The sequence below is a fragment of the Dipodomys merriami genome, unplaced genomic scaffold (genome assembly GCF_024711535.1).
Source record: "Dipodomys merriami isolate MVZ:Mamm:240054 unplaced genomic scaffold, mDipMer1.0.p SCAF_7, whole genome shotgun sequence".
NCBI lineage: Eukaryota > Metazoa > Chordata > Mammalia > Rodentia > Heteromyidae > Dipodomys > Dipodomys merriami.
In genome coordinates, this window is record NW_027206290.1 from 14752553 (window position 1) to 14771251 (window position 18699).

At 38.5% G+C, this 18699-nt stretch overlaps 1 protein-coding gene across 1 annotated transcript in view; it reads right to left on the minus strand.

Annotated features, from left to right (window-relative positions):
• Ddah1 (dimethylarginine dimethylaminohydrolase 1) overlaps positions 1-18699 on the minus strand; it is a 149857-nt gene that overhangs the window by 35126 nt on the left and 96032 nt on the right. The window contains exon 2 of the mRNA XM_070007490.1: positions 1217-1316. Within this exon, the coding sequence (XP_069863591.1) occupies positions 1217-1316 (100 nt within the window). The remainder of the gene's footprint in view (positions 1-1216; positions 1317-18699) is intronic.

Sequence of the window (18699 nt, forward strand, 5' to 3'; positions counted from 1 at the left end):
CAAAGAATATTCTAAGGAGAACTTACTGGGCAGATTTAAAGAATGCCTGAGTATGCTTGGGCGCAACCAGAGTGAAGAATGCAGCGTAGGCTTCCTTGACTCCTTGTTCTATGTTCTGAGTGCTCAATGCATATACAGACCAACCCCAGAGGCAAGGCCAATGTGCTCACACTCTACCCCATGCAATTCCCACAATCCATGTTTAGAATGATGCCCCATGGGGGTGGGGAGCACAATGCCTCATCAATAAACACTTAGAACTAAACTAGGAGACACTAAACTCTCACAGAATAAACACTCCTCTTTTTCCTTCACCAGGAACATTCATTATATTCAAATGAAAGTAATGGTTTTTTTTACATCCGAATAAAAATTGGTTATGCTTTGAGTATATACATGAGACTCTATGAACTTATATCAGCTAGATATTAGACTTCCAAAAACCTTCCTGGTTTCAATAGGCTATGTGGGGCTTCTTCCCAAATCTTGTTTATAGTACATTGGTGAAACAAGTACTTATTCTCTGCTATTTAGTGGGTAAACACTGCTCACTACAAAAATAATTACTATTGATTATCTTGCTCTTCATTTTAACCAAAATGAATCAAGGGAACCAGATTTTACATAATAATCATATGATCATAGTCAGAAAGATTAAATGACACAATTACTGTTTTTTTTAGTAGCCATCTTATACTGATTGTAAAAACTGATTCTGCTAAGATTAATAATAAGATACGCAGCTTGTATTTTCTTAAGTTCTGCTATTATATATTTGGCATTAAGCCAAGTCAATTTGCATAGAAATTTATTTGAATTCATTTTGCCATCTGGAGGGAAAAGTATTTGTAAATGATGCTAATCTTGAATTAAGAATCCTTTAAATACAAACCAGAGATAGTCAAACAGTGGAAAACTATGTAACTCATAAACTCAATTATAAAAGAGCATACTATAGATGGATATTCTTGTAAATTATGCATACAAAATACTGAAAGGAAATGTACCCAAATATTAAAGTGATTATCTTTGAATGGAAGGTTACTCTATTATTTTTACTTATTGTGCTGTTCTGCATTTTAAAAATATTTTTCAAATTGCCTTCATTTAGTATATATTACTTTGGTAATTAACAGAAAAACCCCCAACTATAATGAAATAATGGAGCGTGAGTCAGGTATTAGAAATATTTGGGATAGAAAAAAGGCAACTCTACCTGTGAATAAGACATCTCCACCATCTAAAGTTGCATTTTCATCTTTCATCTCTACTATATTGAGCTGAAGCTTTTCTAATGCTTCTTTCATCATGTCCACCTGTTGAGAACAAAATTATTTTGGTTAGCAAGCTATCATCTCCTAGTTAGAAAATCTTCTGACCACTAAATCTCAGTCATGTGTGCACACATACACATATGTGCAAACACACATATACAGGGGTTAACACACACACACACAAAACACCCTTATTCTTATGAATACATGGATACATATATTATACAGTATGGCTAATCGTGATTTTTTACTTTTGTGAGACTGTTTTGAACTCATGACTTTGCTCCTGCTCAGCTGGCTTGCTGTGCTGGCACTTTACTACTTGTTCCATGGCTCCAACCAGGCTTTTTTGCTAGTTATTTTGGAGATATAATCTGTCCTTGAACCCATGAGCCTCTCAATCACAGCTTCCTAAGTAGTTAGGATGGCAGGAAGGAGGCACCAGTGTCTGGTTTGGTCATGATTATTTTCAAGAGAAGAAATGTTCTGTTAGGAACGGCCTACGTTCTCTTCTAGTCTAAGCTTGAGTTCATAGTACATTTTGTTGTTGTTGTTGAATTCTTGCTAACTAGTGAGGATTAGCTGGAGGCTGACCAGGTAGGGCAATGTCGGAGGCTGATCAGTCGAGGAAGATGGAGAGCCTGTCACCTAGTCGGAAGACTGTCCTTGCCAGAAAGTACTAGATTTACTTTTACATCTGTCAGAATGACACAAAGAGAAAGCAACAGTGGAAAGAATATTAATAACTCATAACTTAAAATGTTAACTTACAGGATAGTTGATGTTTTGTATTCAAATATTTTCTAAAATGCCAAAACATCTAAGACTTCTCTGTAAGTCTAAACTGTTACTGAAGTCGACCCTCAAATAACATGATTTCCTGTCATTTACAGCTGAGTTCCCTAGGGGTGATTAACAAATTCTGTAATTGCAACGAAATCAAAGAATATTGGAAAGGAAAAGGGATTTTAGGATTCTGGATGGGCCTAAGGTATGAAGATATTTTGTGCTAAATTAGGGAACACTTTTAGTGAGGCTTACTTCAGAAATAACTTATTTTATTTTTGACAAAGGGTCTTGCTATGTAACTCAGGCTGGCCTCAAACTTGAGAGCCTCCTGTTTCAACCTCCTAAGTGCTAGGATGACAGCCATGTGCCATCATGCCTGGGAAAGCTTATTTTAATATAAGAATTAAAAAAGGTAAGGCATAACAAATGCTCTTTAAAGCTTACATTTGTGGTGTGTGTGTGTGTGTGTGTGTGTGTGTGTGTGTGTGTGTGTGTGTGTGTGTGTGTGTGTGTGTGTGTGTGTGTGTGTGTGTGTGTGTGTGTGTGTGTGTGTGTGTGTGTGTGTGTGTGTGTGTGTGTGTGTGTGTGTATGTATTGGTCCTGGGCTTGAACTCATGGCCTGGGTGCTATACCTGAGGTTTTTTTTTTTAATTGAATATATGTGCATGTATATACTCACACATACATTTTTAACTGTATTTTTTTTGTTGGTCATGGGGCTTGAACTCTGGGCCTGGGTACCATCCCTCAGCTCTTCAGCTCAAGGCAAGCACTCTACCACTTGAGCCACAGCGCCACTTCCTACTGTATTTTTTTGTCCTTTCTTTTTGGTATTGGGGAATCAAACCCAGAAAATTGCACTTGGTAGGCAAATGCTTTGCCACTGAGTGACATCCCAGCCCTACCTGAGCGTTTTTGCTCAAGGCTAGTGCTCTACCACTTGAGCCACATCTTCATTCCCAGATTTTTTTTCTTTTTCTTTTTTTTTTAATTATGAAAATACCACACAGGAGTTACAATTACATGGGCAAGATAATGAGTACATTTCTTATCAAGCATTGTTTGTTGCCTCCTCCTTTGTTTCCTCTTCCCATCCCTTCCCATATCCGCCTCCCCCACTCATATCCCTCCCCTCCCCCTCCAAAGTTGTCAAGTTCATTTTTCGACATAACGACTTGTACATCTCATTGTTGTAATGGGTCCACCTGTATCCCTATTTAAACCATTTGTTTTTTTCCTTTCCCTCCACAAATCATACCAACATCAAATACAGTGAAAGCAGGGGTTATATAGTGGGGGAGGGATATACAAAGCAACAAATAAATCATCTTATAAATATGTTAGAAACAATCGCATGAAAGTAAAAAACATTTGAATACTTATCTTGGGGTTCATTTCACCTAACATCAACATATCTGACCTTTTCTGCTTGTCTCAGAAATATACTAGTTATTACAAATAAGGGAAACCAGGGGGCCTATGTTTCTTTGGGCCTGGCTTACTTCACTTAATTGAATTTTTTCCAAGTCTTTCCATTTCCTAACAAATGGGGCAATGTCATTTTTTCTGATGGAGGCATAGAATTCCATTGTGTATATATACCACATTTTCTTGATCCATTCATTTACTGAGGGGCATCTGGGTTGGTTCCATATCTTAGATCAGATTTTTTTTTTTTTGGTGGTTAATTGGAGATAAATGTCTCATGGACTTTCCTTCCCAGGCTGGCTTCGAACAGCTACCCTCAGATATCAGCCCCCCGAATAGCTAAGATTACAAGTGTAAGCTAACAGCACTTATCTTAGAGCTTACAATTTAAGTCTTTCCAGAAGTTCAGTAGAAACAATTTAAATATTTGTGAAACTTCATATGGTAAAGACCTGTGTTTGAGAAGCCATGAACAGGACTAAGAGAAAAATAAAGAGATCACATCACAAGGGGCAAAACAGATATTCCTACCAAGTAACAGCAGGCCGAGTACACTGGGCAAATTGTCATGGAAGAGGCATCAATATAGCAAAATCACTTCTAAAGTAATAAAAATATGGAAATACTTTGACAACAAGGCTGACATTCATGCACTCAAAGCCATTAAAGAGGATACAGAATAAAATAAATATACCCTCTCATCCTTGTCCTGGAACTCATGTTAAAATTCCACAAACCAGAATGACTCAGAACAATAAAAATTATTTCCATGGACAAAATGGTCCTGATGTTGTACTAAATAGATCCAGTGACCTCTTTTAATAGCAGAATAGGTTTTCCTATGTAACAGGAAGTGGAATCGTTGCTATAGCATAGCAAAGGATCAAAACAACATTTAACATGACTTGGGTTCCTGTGAACGCAGGAAAATATACAAGTGATTGATCCAGGGAACTCTGCTTCTATGCCCGTGGAAAATTCAGAGCTAAGAGCAAAACATGAGAACAGTCACCTTTTGCTTCTATTGCTAATACTACTGTTTCTATTGCAAAGAAACATTACAAAGATTATGAGGGATTCAGCAGCAACATAGATTTTGGTCTGAAAACTTCATTTGTAACTATGGAACATCTCAACTCTGAACTTTATTCAACCCTTGAATTAAAGAACAGAAAGAGGGAGGCTGCTATATACCAGTTTCAGAAACAGTATTTTTTTTAAATCCTGTGTCTTTCAAAATTAAAGTTTTAGTGGATGAAATGTTTGTGGCTTCTTAAAAGTTAAAACAGCTGCACTGACATGAAAACACTGGCTTTTGTGCAAGGCATTTTGTTTTCTTCTATATTCAGTCACATCTATATAAACAAGTCATCAAGATAGGTCCATACCACAAATGTGCACCATATTGTATTACTTTCAGGGTTAAGTATATTGACAAGACCTAAAAAATTTTAAATGTCAAGTAAACAATTTTGAGAAGCACAAGACCATTTGGCACCAAATTGGCAAGGCTAACCCAGGGAGATTTCTGGAGAACAAAGGAGAGGCTGGACCCCAGCCTGTCCATTGAGAACCACATGCACTTGGCCCAGAGGCTCCAGCGAAGCACTGAATTTAGCTGCAAACAGGCCCAGAATCACTCTGACATCTGGGCCCAAAGCCAGCCATCTATTCAGGCTGTTAGAACATTAAATATAACCATAGTAGTGGGAACTTTTGCAGGAAAAAATCCAAACCATGAGCCTTCAAGAAACTGTTCACTTTGCGGTTACACAGACATGGCTAATGTTGACTTAATTAACTTTCAAGAGGAAAAAAAAAATGACCAAACAACATACCCACCTTTCAGAGAGACCCTAACCCTACAGAGGGGAACTTTTTATTACTCAGAGGAGCAGTTAGAATAAACAGTATTAATTCCAAAGGCTGAGTTGAATGGGTCACTTTAACCCGTAAAACTAGGAAGGGTAGATAACAGAAACAACCTAGGTTTTTCTTTGTGGTTGTTGTTCTCAATGTACTACATGATTTCTTTTTGCTTTTGTGTTTTTCCCCCTATGGTTTATTCTCTGTTGTCACAGTACTCGATTTTGGTACCCCAGATATTGTATATGTTTATCTGAACTATGGAAGGGAAGGGAAACAACAAAGGACAAAGTGGGAATCTATGCAACAGCAATACTCACAATATGTTGGAAAGGATCTTTACAACTTGGGGGAGGGGGATTGAGGAGAGGGAGGGAAAGAGGGAAAAAATGAGAAAGGGGGTAAAACAAGTTAGACAAGAAAAGTAATCATTACCTTACTTATGTAACTGTAACCCCCTCTGTACATCACCTTGACAATAAAATTTAAAAAATAAAGAGAAACAATCTTAGAGAATGTATGAGTTTTCATATTTTTCTTTTTAATTTCTTCTTTCTTTTTCTTTTCTTTCTTTCCTTTTCTTTTCTTTCTTTTTTTGGCTGTTATTAGAGCTTGAACTCTTGTATGGTTTTTCACTCAAGGCTAGTACCCTACCACTTAAGTCATACCTCCACTTCCAGCTTTTTAATAGTTAACTGGAGATAAAGAGTGTCACAGACTTTCCTGCCAGGATTGGCTTTGAATAAGAATCCTTAGATCTTAGTCTCCTCAGTAGCTAGGATTATAGGTGTGATCCACCAGCACTAGACCTTTCTTCCTTCCGTTTTCACAGAACATGCACTTTGATCTCAGTTTTTAAAATGTGATATTCCTATTTAGTTTTGCTTCATTTTTTTTCTCCTACTGTTTAGCACAGATTTCTTTCCTGGTCATAGTGGCTTCAGACAACCTCTCCTTTCACTTATCCAATGCATACTTCTTTCTTTTCAAGAACTGGAATAGTGTTGATGTAATCATCTTTTCTTTCCTTTTTTTCCTCCTCTCCTTTCTTCCTTACTTTCTTTCCCTTCCCTTCTTTTTTTTTCTTCAGAGTTTCCGTAACTTTTATTGCCTTAACATTTTCTTTTTTATTTTTTTATTGTGAAAATACTGTACAGAGGGGTTACAACTACACGGGAAAGATAATGAGTACATTTCTTATCAAGCATTGTAGCCTCCTCCTTTGTTTCCCCTTCCCATCCCTTCCCATCCTCCCCCCCCCCCCGTCACCCCCACCCAATCCTCCCCTCCCCCCCACACCAAAGTTGTAAAGTTCGTTTTTGACATAACGACTTGTACATCTCATTGTTGCAATGGGTCCACCTGTATCCCTGTTTAAACCATTTGTTTTTCCCCTTCCCCTCCACAAATTATACCGACATCAAATACAGTGAAAGCAGGGGTTATACTGTGGGGGAGGGACATACAAAGCAACAAAGAAATAATCTTATAAATGTGTTAGAAACAATCGCAAGAAAGAAAAAAAAACATTTGAATACATATCTTAGGGTTCATTTCCCTAACATCACCTTATCTGACCTTTTCTGCTTGACTCATACATATACTAGATATTGCAAATAAGGGAAACCATGGGACCTATGTTTCTCTGGGCTTGGCTTACTTCACTTAATAGAATTTTTTCCAAGTCTTTCCATTTCCTAACAAATGGGGCAATGTCATTCTTTCTGATGGAGGCATAGAATTCCATTGTGTATATTCCCTTCCCTTCTTATGCTCCCTCCCTCCTTTTTTCTTTCTTTTTTTTTTGAGTTCTAGTAGTAAAAAATATAGTTATTGGAATTATACATTCAGCATTGACTATATTAGGAAGGTCTGTGAAATGGCCTTGGGTTGTTGAGTTTTTGAGCCTGTCTGTTTATCTTCAAAGTGTGTGTTTAACCTGGTGTGGTGCCATATACTTGTAATCCCAACTACTGAGGAGGCAGACAGGAAGAGGATAAGTTAGGGAAATCATATCTCAAAAACAAAATACAAATAAACAACAGGGCTGGGGGTGTGAACCCAGGAGGCCTGGGTTCAACCTCCAGTACCACAGAAAATAAATAAAATAAAACGATGGGCTGGGAAGGTGGCTTAGTGGGATGACAAAGGCACACCACTGAATCTGGCTAGAGATTGAGATGGATCCCTTAAACTTTTCGGTTTGAGCTGGTATTGAACTGCATTCCTCCCATTCTCAGCTTCCCAAATAGCTGGGATTACAGGCGTGAGCTACCAGTGCCACTCAAGTCTCTCTTCTTACTTTTCTTGTTCATTTTTTTTTTTTTTTTGGGTCGGTCGTGTGGCCTGAACTCTGGGCTTGGGCACTGTCCCTCAGCAAGTCAGCTCAAGGCTAGCACTCTACCATTTGAGCCACAGCACCTGTTCGGGCTTTTTTCTTTTTGTTTGTGTGGTGCTGAGGAATCGAACCCAGGGCCTCAGGCATGCAAGGCAAGCACTCTACCACTGAGCCACCTTCCCAGCCCCTCTTGTTCATTTTTTCCCTTCTTTTTTAGCTCTAATTTGTTCCCTCATTTTCCTTTCATATTAGCATCATAGTCCTGTCTTTTCACCCCTCCTGGGACCTTCTCTAGCAATTCGAATACTGGATCCATGACTTAACCTCTTTGAATGTGTTTCCTGACCTGTTAATGTGGTAAGGTGTCTCTCTAACAGTGATTGGGTGAGTAATAATATATGGAAAGCACCTAGCTTAGTGAATGGCACAATGTGCTCAAAATCTATAGTTGATGGTATTATTATTTTTCCCTAAATTAACTTTCTTTGTGGTTGGAATTCTGGTGACATTTCAAAAAGAAGAAAAAGAAAATATATAAACACAACCCTTTTAGCAGTAAATAACACACCTTTTAAATTCAATTCTCCTCTTCTCGCAAAATCTCCTTTAAGTCTAAATACAAAAGAAGCCCCTCCCCAAACTTTCTGTAATATGAGACAAAAGAAATCAAATATAAAACTTTATGCAGTTTTTCCAGGAAGCTATGTTCATAACACTTCATAGCATGATAATTAATTTAATAGTCTTTCGAGGCAATATTTACCAGCTGACCCTGTCCAAAGTTCATTTTTGCTGTGTTTTTTCAAGGATGCCTATTTATGTCTCCTGTCTTTACTCTGAGGCTGAAGGACAGCTCTGTGTTGCAGTTCCAAAGGTATATGCTCTACCCACCAAGCCACTTTCCTGAGCTGCTTCTGCCAGGTTGACTGCTATGTGTCATGACTTCAGATAAGGCCCTCTGGAGCTGGCCCATCTTTGCCTGGCTTGTTACAATCACCCACAGTTATTCCACGCACTGAATGCTCTGTAGTCACCTTTACACAACTTGCCATAGTTCAGATCTGGAATGCTCCCCAAAGGCCCACTGTTAAAGCCTGGTCCCCAACTTGTGGTACTATTTGAATGTGGTGAAACCCTTGAAGAGGTGGAGCCTAAGTGAGAGGTTTTCTGGTTACGGAGGGTGTGTTCTTGAAAATAACATGGGGCCTTGCCCTTTCTTTCCTCTCCCAGTCATGGAGTGAGAGGTTTGCTCTGCCACATACTTGCACTATGATATGCAATGAACACTGTGAGCCAAAGTAAACCTTTCCTCTTTATAAGTTGATTATCATAGGGATTTGTTACAGTAATGGAAAGCTGACAAACATGCCAGTTTTCAAAGCCCCTATTTTCCAAGTGCCTTTGATGACTCTTCACATTATGAGCTTTTAAAATGATATTGCCATCCTATCCATTTGAACAGAAGCAATATGGCTCAGTTGGCAGCTAGCTGGTTTCTTTTCCCCACTTGTTGCTGATTTTGCTGTGCCTTTCACTGTTAAGTGTGTCAGGCGGGTGATGCTGAGGAATGATGAGAGGCTGATGTAATGCCACCAGCACGTCAAGACACAGCTGGCTTGGGACTTGCTGATGCATCAAAGCCACACTATGTCATTCCTGGTCACATTCAAAAGGCCACATTTCATTCCTTTACACCACTTTAATCTTTGATTGTCAGCACATCTGTGGCCACTTGGACTAGTACACTGGGTAACTTTTACATCAGTGCTTACGGACAGTATCATGCTTTCCTATAGATTATGTCATCAACAAGGCAGCTTCACAAACATTTACTGAATGGCAACTTAACAGAGACTAAAAAGAAATGAAAATCCACAGCCCTTGCCTTGGGAATGTTAACAGTTTACTGGGGCAGATACAATTTGTGACAATAGCATAGAATCTTTATTGTAATAGAGTAAGTCCAAAAGATGTGGAGAGTCAGCATTAGGATTTGTTGTTTACTAATGAGGCTAAGGATGGCTGATTGCTGTTCTGAGTTAAGCTTCCTGAGCTCATCCTCCCGTTCACTGTAGGATTGTGATTCTGCTGAGATCTAATCACCCAGTGCAGCCCCTATCAGAACTGGAGCTCATTGCCTTCCACTTTTCAATTTTGAACATTTCAGTCCGGTAAGTACTATAAGGCCCTATGCTAAGAGAGATGGACTTTATAGTCTTTTCATATCAGAGATAAATAAAATTTCCAGCCAACTGTAGTGGCTGATGCCTGTGATCTCAGCTATTCAAGAGACAGAGAGGGGAGGCTTGTGATTGAAGGTCAGCCAAGGAAAAAAATTGGGGGACCTCTCTCAACCAACAAGCTGGGAGTGATGGCAAATGTGATTCCAGCTATGCAAGTGGCTATAAATAAGGAGGTCTGAGGCCAGCCCTGGGGCTAGAACATGAAAAATGAGTAAAAAAAAAAAAAAAGAGAGTCACAATGGATGCATGGCTGGTGGCCTCTCTAGCAAGTCCAAGGCCCTGAATTCAAACTCCAGTATAATAAAAGAGAGAGAGAGATAGAGCGAGAAAGAGAGACAGAGACTATGTCTGTATATTAGGGCCTTAAGATGCTAAGCTATACCGTGATTACGAACACTAAGTAATACAAAAAGAATGTACAAACCACACCAGGAATGTTTACCAAGGAAGGACGGCATATTAACTACCACCCTTCAATTTTGGGATTCCTTAATTTGTTCAATGGTTTATTTCTTAACTTTTCCACATGTGCTGATTAAATTACTAAAACTAACCAAAATTACCAATAAAAGAAGGATCAAAGAGAAGCTTAATACACTAAACAATTCAATCTTAATTCTTAAATAAAAACATATGGGAATACTCTTCTATATTCCAAGTTCAAGACAATGTTCTTAGGAATGATAATAGCAAACATTTATATAGTTTTCCTACATGCCAGGCACCCTACTAAGCACTCATATGCAATTTCTATAACCTTCAAAATCTGATTAGAAAAATATAAGCACTAGTTTACTAGTGAGGAAACAGGCAAGGTAAGTAACTCAATTTCATAGCAAGAAAGCATTAGACTTTGTGATTAAAATTTTGAAGCCAAGTATAGTGGCACAAGCTAATAATCACAGCACTCATGAGGCTGAGGAAGGAAGAATATGAGTTCAAAGTCAGCCTGAATGAGTTTCAGGCTAGCCTGGGATATGTAGTGAGACTCTGAATCAAAAAAATCGAACCAACTGGGTACCAATGATTCACACCTGTAATCCTTGCTACTCAGGAGGCTGAGATCTAAGAATCACAGTTTGAAGCCAGCCTGGAAAGAAAAGTCTCCATGAAACTCTTTTCTCTAATTAATCACTCAAAAACTAGAAGTGGAGCTATAGCTCAAAGTGGTAGAGTTCTAGACTAGAGCAAAAGAGCTCACAGATGGCACTCTGGCATTGACTTCAAGCCCTGTGACTGACCAAAAAAAAATTAAACCATATCAAACCAAACAAACAAATATCAACAACTATTCTTGGAAGCTTGTGTTATTCTTTCCTATACAAAGGAGTATGGAGTTCTAACATGTCAAGGTCTAGTACTTACCCACAAAAGCAAATGGAAGTAATCATGAAAAGGTAGGAAAAAGTTTAATCAACATAGCTACACTGGGAAGACAGAAATTAAGTATGTCAGCCCACTCTTAGAGAAGTGGCATAGCTTTATGTTTAAATAGAGTAAAAACTGGAACACATGGTAAGAACAAGGAATGAGTAAGCAGTCTTGATGAAACTGTAGTCTGATTAATCATCTTGCCACTAACAGAAAAAAGAATTTAGTCATCTACTAATATGCAGTCAAATGAAAATGAATGTTATAATGACTGTGAGAAGGTATAGTACTCTTAGAAACTGATTGTGTTGTGTTGTGTGATGGCTTGTTATTTATTCATTTAAGTAAAAAGGTTAAGATTGTCATCCTGGAGGAATGAAGGGGTAAAGGTGACAAATTATGACACTCTGAGCTTGGGCTTAGTTTCTTTCTCTTTCTCTTTCTTTTCCTCCCTCCCTCCTTCCCTCTCTCTCCTCCCTTTCTCCTTTCCTTTTAGTGCTAATGGTGTTTGAATTCAGGGCCTCAGTAGGCAGGTGCTATACAATTAGCTCTATGGTAGCCTTTGAGTTTGGTTTCTAAAGATCCTGAGTTATGGGGCTGGGGGTTTAGCCCAGCGGAAGGGCGCCCGCCTAGCGTGCCCAAGGCCCTGGGTTCGGTTCTCAGCCCTAGTTTAAAAAAAAAAAAAAAAAAAAGATCCTGAGTTATGCTTTTCCAAGCATATACAAAGTAAAAGTCATGAATTTTGGGAGCCACTACTTTAATCATCAAATTATGAGGCATTCTTCAAGGAAAATATCTAAATAGTCAATAATGTATTGTAAAACTAGTGAAGATACAAAAGCAAATGGGCATACATAGATAGACTCCACATCCCAAAGGACTGTATATTCTCCAAATCAATACACTAAGTTTAAAAAGAAGGGTTTTTCTTTTTTTTTTTTTTTTGGGGGGGTAGTATGGTAGGTCAAATTATAAGACTGTTGCCTCTTCTCTCTCTCTCTCTCTCTCCATATATATATACATACATATATATACATATCTATCTATCTATCTATCTATCTATCTATCTATCTATCTATCTATCTATCTATCTATCTATCTATCTATCTATCTATCTCCTGTGCAACCTTCTCCATCTGAGCATGGAAAGAACTTATAGATAGGATCATCTGTCTCCGTGATATGTTTATACCACACTAGATATTTTGCTGACATACCTTAGGTGACTAATCAGATGATTCAAGAGAAAGATTATCCTGGGTGGTCCAGACCTAATCAGGGGGATCTTTTGCAAGAGCCTTTTAAAGGTTATGGGGGAAGGGTAAGTCAGAGAGATGTTCTTATGCTTTGTTCTGAAGAAAGCAATTAGCTATGGTGTGAATTGCCTCTGAAGGAGAGCCTATTTTGGATGGCTTCTAGGATCTGACAGCAATTCTTGGCTGATAGCCTGAAAAAGAGGGAGGATGAATGGGAAGGAGAGGGAAAGGAAGAGAGAAAGGAAGCAAGTTGTTGGTCCCACAACCTTAAGGAACAGAATTCTGCAATCATCTGAATAGGCTAAAAGAGGATCAAAGCTCCAAATGATAACATAACCCAGCTGACACCTTGACCTTTTATAACCCTGAACAAAGAATTCAGATATATACCCTGCTCAAACTTCTGGCATATCAAACCTATAAGGTAATAAGCAGATATTTTTGTTTCTCTTTAGATGATTTATCATAAAAACAACTATAGGAAACTTCAAATTAAAACAATGAAAGAAAAGAGATTGAATTAAATGTTCATTTTTAAGTTGTTTGTCCAGAATATAGTGCATACTTCTTAAGATGGTCCTTATAAATTCCCAAGTTTATATTTTACATTTTTGGAGGGCCTACGAACATGGATCTCCTTAAGCCTATTTACTGAACTGTATAGTAAATTTAAAAATACAGCAAACAAGTTGCAATTTTGTTTAAGATATAAAAGTAGCACCTGCTCATAGAAATTAAAATACCAAAAGTATATATACAGATAGGAATCAAAAGCAAAAATGTGACTTGGGTCACCCCAATCTTACTTTTATCCTAACTCATTCAGTGCTAGATATCCTGCCAAATAGTGGTCATGGAATTGGAGTCCTAGGCCTGAGGACTGACTTGGGGGCTTCCAACATATCAGGATGGGCCACCAAAGAAAGTAAGTGGAAGTAGTGATACAAGGTAGGAAACTTTTTTTCTTTTTGTGTCTTAGACCAGGACTCAAACTCAGTATTGGATACTTTTCTCATTGGTTGGTGCTCTACCACCTGAGTCATGCCTCCTATCCCAGGGGGAAATTTTAACAAATATAGTTATTTAAGGAAGATGGAAAGAAAGCATTTCAGCCCATCTTCTGGTTATTGGTATGGGCTTTAGTTTTTTGCAGGGTAGTCCAGAGAAATCCCTATTGCTTGGGGCGGGGGGGTGGGATATAATTTGGTTCCAAGACATAATTGCTCCTTCTTGGCAGTGATCAGTTTGTAAGCTCTGATATCCTGGATGCAAAGGTGACTTTAGGTTTACAACAATGACTGGAGACTTTCAGGCAACATTTTGGAGGTCTGGAAAAAGACATAAAGGCTGACAGTATAAGGACTCAGTAACTTATTTCTGTGCCCTCAGCCTCAAAGGGGTATAGGATGAGTTAGGTATCACCAGTTTTCAGACAATCACTCCTTGAGTGATTACCATGTCCATGTGAAAAATTAAGCAGGAATCTGACCTAGAGTTTTAAGACAAAGGAGATAGATGTAAAATGAGGGCAAAAATGCCAGGCTTTTATCTTGCTCTTAGTTACCTTGTGGATACAGGTAAAGACTTTGTAACGAAAGTAGTTTATAAGTTTTTAATTTTTCTTTTTGGTGGTATGTTTTAATTTGCCAGTCCTGGGGCTTGAACTCAGGGCTCAGGCACTATCCTTGAGCTGCTTCTTCTTCTTCTTTCTTCTTCTTTTCTTCTTCTCTTCTTCTTCTTCTTCTTCTTCTTCTTCTTCTTCTTCTTCTTCTTCTTCTTCTTCTTCTTCTTCTTCTTCTTCTTCTTCTTCTTCTTCTTCTTCTTCTTCTTCTTCTTCTTCTTCTTCTTCTGCTGCTGCTGCTGCTGCTGCTGCTTCTGCTGCTGCTTCTGCTGCTGCTTCTGCTGCTGCTTCTGCTGCTGCTTCTGCTGCTTCTTCTGCTGCTTCTTCTGCTTCTTCTGCTTCTTCTGCTTCTTCTTCTGCTTCTTCTGCTTCTGCTTCTTCTGCTTCTGCTTCTTCTGCTTCTTCCTTCTGCTTTTGCTTTTGCTTCTGCTTCTGCTTAAAGCTAGCACTATCTCTTGAGCCTCAGCTCCATTTAAAACATGGAGTGGTCAATTGGAGTCTCATGGACTTTACTGCCTATGCTTTTGAACCAAGATTCTCAGATCTCAGCCTCCTGAGTAGCTAGGATTACAGGTGTGAACCACAGGCGTTTCTGGAGTCTTTAATACAGGGCCTTATAGGGACTAGGAAGTTGGCTCACTGGTAGAGTGTTTACCTAGCATGCATGAAGCCCTGGATTCAATTCCTCAGTACCACATACACAGAAAAAATGGAAGTAGTGCTGTGGCTCAGGTGGTAGAGTGCTAGCCTTGAGCAAAAGAAGCTCAGGGATAGTGCCCAGGCCCCAAGTTCAAGCTCCAGGACTGGCAAACAAAAATACAAGGCCTTATAGGTAAGTACTTTACTACTTGAGCCACACCCACAGCTCTTTTTGCTTATGTTTTAGATAGACTCTTTTTGCCTGGGACAGCCTTGGACTTAGCCTCCTTCCATGTGCTGGGCTTATTGAATATGTCACCATACTGGCCCAATAAAAGCAGTTTCCAAGCATCTTTTGTAGTCAGTGCCCATCAAAACATAGCTTTGGCCCTAATATATGTAACTTTCATGGTGAGAGAAATGAAACCTTCACAAGTCATGTACAGTTATCAACTATGATAAAGGTAAAGAGGAGACACTAGGGTGTGTGGAATACTATCTGTCTGAGAAACAAGGTGGGCCCATTATTCAAGCCAGGAAACACTCTGAGGAAGTGACATTTAAGTTAAGAAATCAAAATGTTAGTAGTAGTCATCTAATCCTGCTGATTGGTCATCTGGAATTCCTTAGAAACAAAACAGGTTCCCCTTGATCCTCACTTTGCAAACAGCCTTATCTTGGACTCTCACAATGAATGGTTTATTGTATTGGGGAAATGGTAAACAGAACTAGAAACTAGTTAATTATTGAAATTCTCAAGTTATTGGAAGAGTCAAATAACTGTCCTCTAATTATACTAGGAACCCTTTGTATTTACAGGATGATCAACATGTATGAGAATTTTTAAGCAATTCAGTTTACTCATATTGAGTTGTTATAAAAACAGCTTACACAAATGAGATTTCTTAAGACATTTCCCACAGATTTAAATATCCATTGCTTTTTTTTCTCATTGATTTCCTGGATTTCTAGACTTACTGATTTATTTCTAGGATCAAGGACTAAAAATTCAGCAGGATATTTAACATCCATGTTCCCATATTTGTCCAATGAGGGGGTAGAGCTAGAAATGAGGTCATTTCCTGTTCTAGATTTCTAAGAGTTGTACTCTCAAAACAATTCTTGGCATTCATGAATGTGAAATCATATTTTCCTCCCATAGAATTTACAAAAAACGCCCCAGATGGTTATTCACAAGTAAAGTATTCTTGTGTTTAACCAAATTCAATCAAAAGAAAGTCTGAGAACATAGAAGAGAGATGAAACAAACCCAAAAGTAAATTAAAATATTCCAGAAGGTTTGGAGCCATCAGAGTCAAACAGAAGGATTCTGCTATAGTAGGAAAAACTATCTCAAACTCAGGTATGCAAGTGTCAATTTATCACTAACTTGTAATATTTGTATTTTATTTTTAGGCATAGCCCACCACAGAGTTCTCTAGGGTTTTTAATTACCTGCCAACAGTGAGCAACCATAATGCCTTTTTTAAAAAAACGAGAAAACAGATGTCAGGCCTGCTTGATTGCTAACTTTTGCATAACTGCTCATGTTCACTTACAGCCTAGATTTCATCAACTTTGGCTTTGTTCCTTATCAGTCTTAATTGATCTGTGAAGGGCAGCTCTCACAAGCCACATTGCTCGTGCTAGTGCTCTCAGACCTAAAATCAAGTCATTCTTTCTTACTCTGTCCCACTTCAGATCAGATGAGTATGTATTGCTTTGGTTCTTTTCCCTGAAGTTCTGTGCAAATAACCTGTTCTGATCCCTTTCTCTGAATAGGGTCCTGTGCGGTGTTCTCCCTAAAGATTTGAGCCTCAGTCCTACAACTCTTGTCATCTTTCCCTCCATTTCCTCAACACAGAATCTGCATTAATTTTCTGAAGAGAACTTTAACTATTCACAACTTGGGCCCTCTTTTACAGTTTTAATACCACGGATGTTCCATTGTTAATCATATGTAACATTTATTAGACTTTTTTAAGTGACAAGCATTGTGATAAATGACTTGGTACTGAATGTATCATTTTATTGTCACCATATCCCTTTGGGTTGTCACTCATTGCAGTTCCATTCTGTCTTGCAAGTGACCCAGTTTGGGCAAGTGAGGGAAAACTCTATTGAGGGCTGGAGCTATAGAAAGGAACATAACCCCTCATCTTCCTTTGTACTGTATGGAGTAGTACTTGGAACTACTGCTTGTCTGAGAACATAGCAATCACCAAGCTATGGCAAGGCAGAGAGATGGAAAGAATCTGAGTCCTCAGGGGGTGTAGAGTTGCTGAAATTACCTACCCCAGGGCCCGGGAAGCCTTCATTTATAGGAATTTTCATAAGAATTTTATAGGAATTTGTTGTAGCTCTGTATAGCAGAACTGGAAGCTGGCATTCTACTACTCTTATCTCTGTCTCCCAAGCTCAGATGTAAAGGATTCATGATGTGGAGAAAGGTTGGACATAAATGCAGAAGGTTCTGGGCACCAGTGTCTCACACCTGTAATTCTAGCTACTCAGGAGGCTGAGGTATGAGAGTTGTTGTTCAAAGCTAGCTCGGGCAGGAAGGTCTATGAGACTCTTATCTCCAATTAACAACCCCCCCCCCCCCAACCCAAACAACAACAACAACAACCCAGAAGTGGAACTGAGGCTCTAGTATTAAGAGAGCTAGCCTTGAGAAAAAACAAAAACAAAAACAAAAACACCCAGGGAGAGTGCCCAGTCCCTGAATTCAAGCCCCAGGACTGACACACATGAAAAAAAAAAAAAAAAAGAAATTCAGAAGGAAACTCAGTGGGACTAAGAGCGTGGGGCACATAAAAATCACTCTGGACAAAACTGACAAGATTATCCCTCTTTATCTGGAGAAGATACAATGACCAACTTTCAGACATTCAAAGGCCCTTTCATAAAGATGTCATTGCAAAATAGTTTCCCGAACAAGACTGAAAGCAATGTTTAGCTTTTTAAATGAAAACAAGGCAGGAACTCTGCTGGTCTTGTCAGCTTTCTTGACATATAATGTACTAATTCAACCGTTCCAGTCCCTTGTTGATGATAATGACACAAAACACGTATTGAGTACCTTAGACATTCTGTCTTCAGAGGACAAATAAAAATATGATTTATTACCAAATACTAAATGAAATAAGTGTCAGCTGCCAAAAGGCCTGTGAAATTTAATATGTCAAAACCCAGGAAACTGACAAGTTTCTAAATTTTTAAACTAATTTTCCTGAAAGTTGAGAACCATAAAAGTGGGCCATGTATACTATCCAAAATAAGCACCAGATATACTGCTTAAAATGCCCATAATTTTCTGTTAATTCAGAGAAGTTTCATACTGCCATTTATAACATAAAATAGCAGCCTACAAAAGACTTAAAATATGGGAAATATTTTGTATGTTCAGTACACAATTAATGCATTATAAGCATTAAGCTGTCCTAAGAGCCCCCCAAAACACTTCTGCTCCACCCCAATGTAGGTCCTGGCTGGGTTAGATACTCCTTCTGTGTGTCCCCATGTCCTGTGGGTATTCTGCTAATGCACAATTTGGTTCTTGACAAATGTTTGGTAAATGTTTACTGGAGAAACAGCTGAAAACCTTTTGAACATAGACATAATTTCTAGAAATGTTATTGAAAAAGTTATGTATCAGGCAAAAATTTCTACTCTGTGTAGCCAAGGCATAGTTACAAAGTGCTATGACAGCTCGTATGACATTTCAAAGATGAGTAAATATAACTTCCTCTCTAAAGATTTCCAACTGAGCGGACTATCCTCCTATTTGCTCCAGGCATCACCACTTGCCATGTTCACTATTAGTTTCCTTCATTCATTTAATTATTTCACAAACATTAATTTACTAGTTTTC